Below are 3,272 nucleotides of genomic sequence, written 5' to 3'. Positions count from 1 at the left end.
GGCGGCCTCTGGGCCTCGCGGGGGACGTTCCGCTGCGCTCCGGTATCTCCGGCAGCCTCTCGGTGTGGTCCGCAGTGCCCCGTACCATATCTCGCTGCTCCCTCCCAGTGTGCCCCAATGCCGTCCCTTGTTTTCCAGTGGACCACACTGTGCCCTCCAGGAGCTCCCAGTGCACTTCGGTGCCTCCCGCTCTTGCTGCCCCCCCCCAGTGAGTCCCAGAACATCCCAGTATGCCCTACTGCCTCCCAGTACGTCCCACTGCCTTTAATCCACCCCAGTGTGTCCAGGTGCATCCTACATCCTACAGGTGCTCCCAGTCCATCCCAGCACCTCCTGGTATGCCCTGTTCCCCTTTCAGTGATTCCCAGTCCATCCCAGTCCCTCAGCCCACTCCAGTTCCTTCTGATATGTCCGACTGCCCTTCCCAGTGCCTCCCAGTATGTTCTACTATCACCTCAGTGCCTCCTAGTACACTCTACTGCCTTCCAGTACTACATCGTAGTGCATTATGTCCCCTAGAGCTTCCCAGTCCACCTAAGTGCCACTCTGTAAGTCCTACTGCCTCCTCCCAGTGCATCCCACTACTTCCCAGTCTCCCTGTGCCTCCCAGTATGTCCTACCGCTACCTTCCACTGCCACCCAGCATGTCCAGGCAGCTCGCAGTGCCTGGTCCCTGCTCCATGGCTGTCACTCACCACGTGGGGGTGCCATGGCTGCCTTCAGCTCCATGCAGGGCAGCTCCTGCACCGCTCATGGCCCATTACAGCCGTGTGGCGAGGGCCGAGTGCCACGGCTTTTCCTTGTCCTGACCAAACCTCATTCTTCCTTGCAGGCGGACGACTTCATCCGAGCAAACGCCTGCAATAAATTGACCGTCATTGCTGAGCAGATCCGGTACTTGCAGGAGCAAGCACGAAAGGTGAGGATGTACATTGGGCACAGGCTTATTGCCTTGTGCTGGCGAGGGGAGCGAGATCAGTGTCTGAGCTGCCAGGCGCATGGGAAGAGCTGTGGCCTGGATGTGAATCATGGCTGGGTGCCAATTAGAGAAGAGTCAGTGGGACAATAATGAGGATTTATTGTCTGGTATCAGCTGGGGATGGGGGCGGATGTTTTCAGTGCTTTCCCTGAGAACTCTGCCCATCAAGGAGGACTTCTCTTAAGGTGGAGGAGTGAGGGTGGCCAGGCAAAAGCAACTTGGGTGTCAGCAAGGGCGCAGAGATGATTCCAGGTTTGGGACAGATGACTCCTGTCACTGTATCGTGTGTGTGCGCTGTGCTCCTGGGAGGATTCGGAGCAGTGGTGTGATGACGTGGCTCTGGCTGGATCTGAGCCTCTGGGGGAAGATGAGCTGTTACGTGATGATGGGCTTGGCTTCCCACTTTGTCCCAGCTCATTTGCTGAAGCAGCTGGCTCTGGCAGCAAGGCCAGTGGCTTGTCCTGGGCCGTCCTTGACAATGCAGAATTCACCCCTGGGGGTGAAATCTTGGAGCTTGAGTGGGAAAGGATCTGCCAGTCACTGCAACTGGCCTGTTGCCACCAAGGCCACTATGTCATATAATCGTTAACTGGTGGAGCTGGAGCTGTGGAGCTGTCAGCTGGTGGAGCCAGGGACATGAATTCCCCTTTGTTCGCTGTCCTGTCCCTGGAGGTCCGCAGCAGGGAAGCCCCCATGGTCCGGCAGCTGTGTATGGAGACAAGGAACGAGTCCAGCACATGGTGGGGTCAGGCACAGAGGTGAACCTGGGGCTGTGGGGAAGAGCTTCTTGATGCTTGGAGGTATTTCCACCTCTGTGGAGGAGTGCAAGAGCTCTGCGGTCCAGCTGATGGGAAACTTCGAGAAAACTTTCTGTCTTTGGAAATTATCTCCTTCTTGGGGCAGGTAAAGATGTGCCATATGAAGCCAGTCATATGTTGAGCCGTGTATCTTGGGCTCTGGCTGAGAGGCAGTAGCGTGCTGTCAGTTTGTGTCAAGGGTGGAAATTTAAAATTTGATTTTCAGGTCTTGGACGAAGCTAACAGAGATGCTGATCTGCACCATGTGGCCTGCAACCTTGTGAAGAAGCCAGGAAACATTTACTACATGTACAGGCGGGAGAGCGGCCAACGATACTTCTCCATCCTCTCTCCCAAGGTGGGTGGTAACAACCCCTGAGGAAGCAGGGAGAGGAAAAACCCCCACATTTCTGGTGCTTGGGCACTTCTGGAGCTCAGACAAAAGCACCAACCTGATGAGACATTTGTTGGCGAGCAAGGGGTTGGCATCTGTCCTTGGTCTGAGTTATCCTGCCCGTGTAAGAGCCATGTTACAAAGTTCTCTTGGATCTTGGTGGATGATGGGCAAGATGACCTTTGGTGCGTGGACCTGAATTCTGCTTTTGGGTCCCTGCTGTTCTTTCTCTGCAAGTAATGAACTGCAAATATGCCTTGGGCCTTGCTTTGGTGTGGCTGTCTGGCAATGTGGTCTTCTCAGGGGCTTCAGTCCAGGGAGCGAGTTTGTCTGCAGCTTGATGGGGCTGGTCTTGAGGTATCCTCCTTCCAGGCCACCTGTTCTCTTATGTGCAGGGTGAAGGCTTCACAGAAAAGTCCTGGGAAGGTAGAAGAGCTATGTGCACATCAGGGAGATCGTGTATCTCCAAGCCTCCCTGTGTCAGCAGCCCCGTAGCTTGACCTGGTCTTAGACTTGAGGTAGCTGAGCCTATTTTTCAGTTAGAAAATGGGATGGTCACGTAGCTGGGACTGCTTCAAAGCTGTCCAGCATTGGCAGAGGCTGGGCTGAGGGACAGCACAGCCCTGCTCCAAGGGAAACTGAGCAGCAATATGAATCTCTTCTTTCTCTTCCAGGAATGGGGGACCAGTCCCCATGAATTTCTCGGTGCCTATAAGCTCCAACACGACATGTCCTGGACTCCCTTTGAGGACATTGAGAGACGAGATGCTGAAATAAACATCCTAGACAAGCTGCTGAGCCGGCAGGCAGCGCTGCCCCCGTGTACAGAGCCCAACTTCCAGGGCCTCACCAAGTGACACAGGTGACCATATGGGATCCCCTGTGCAGAGTCCCTGCATGAGGACACACTGCCAAAGGCAGGGCAAGGAAAGAGACCAAGAAACAAAAATGCTGATGCTGCCACTACTTGCTCTGTGCTTTAATGAGGCTAATTCTGCATTCAGTCTTACTGGATTTTCTAGTAATTGAGTAATTTATTTCTTTGACTTGGGCTAAGCTGTAGCAAGAGGCAGATAACATCAGGTGGAGTCAATTCCAAGAG

General features: G+C 54.4%; 1 protein-coding gene across 1 annotated transcript; it reads left to right on the top strand.

Annotated features, from left to right (window-relative positions):
* Positions 1-832: 832 nt before the first annotated feature.
* On the top strand, positions 833-3,027 carry LOC104533533 (chromosome unknown open reading frame, human C1orf50; the record flags this gene model as incomplete). Its single annotated transcript, XM_010186188.1, has 3 exons — positions 833-919; positions 2,003-2,134; positions 2,845-3,027. Coding segments are annotated over 3 exons (402 nt in total), but the record flags the coding sequence as incomplete, so codon positions are not given.
* Between the last annotated feature and the right edge of the window lie 245 nt (positions 3,028-3,272).

The sequence above is a fragment of the Mesitornis unicolor genome, unplaced genomic scaffold (genome assembly GCF_000695765.1).
Source record: "Mesitornis unicolor isolate BGI_N332 unplaced genomic scaffold, ASM69576v1 scaffold49076, whole genome shotgun sequence".
NCBI lineage: Eukaryota > Metazoa > Chordata > Aves > Mesitornithiformes > Mesitornithidae > Mesitornis > Mesitornis unicolor.
Note: the sequence above shows the minus strand (reverse complement) of the source record. Positions and strands in the feature narration are given on the sequence as shown.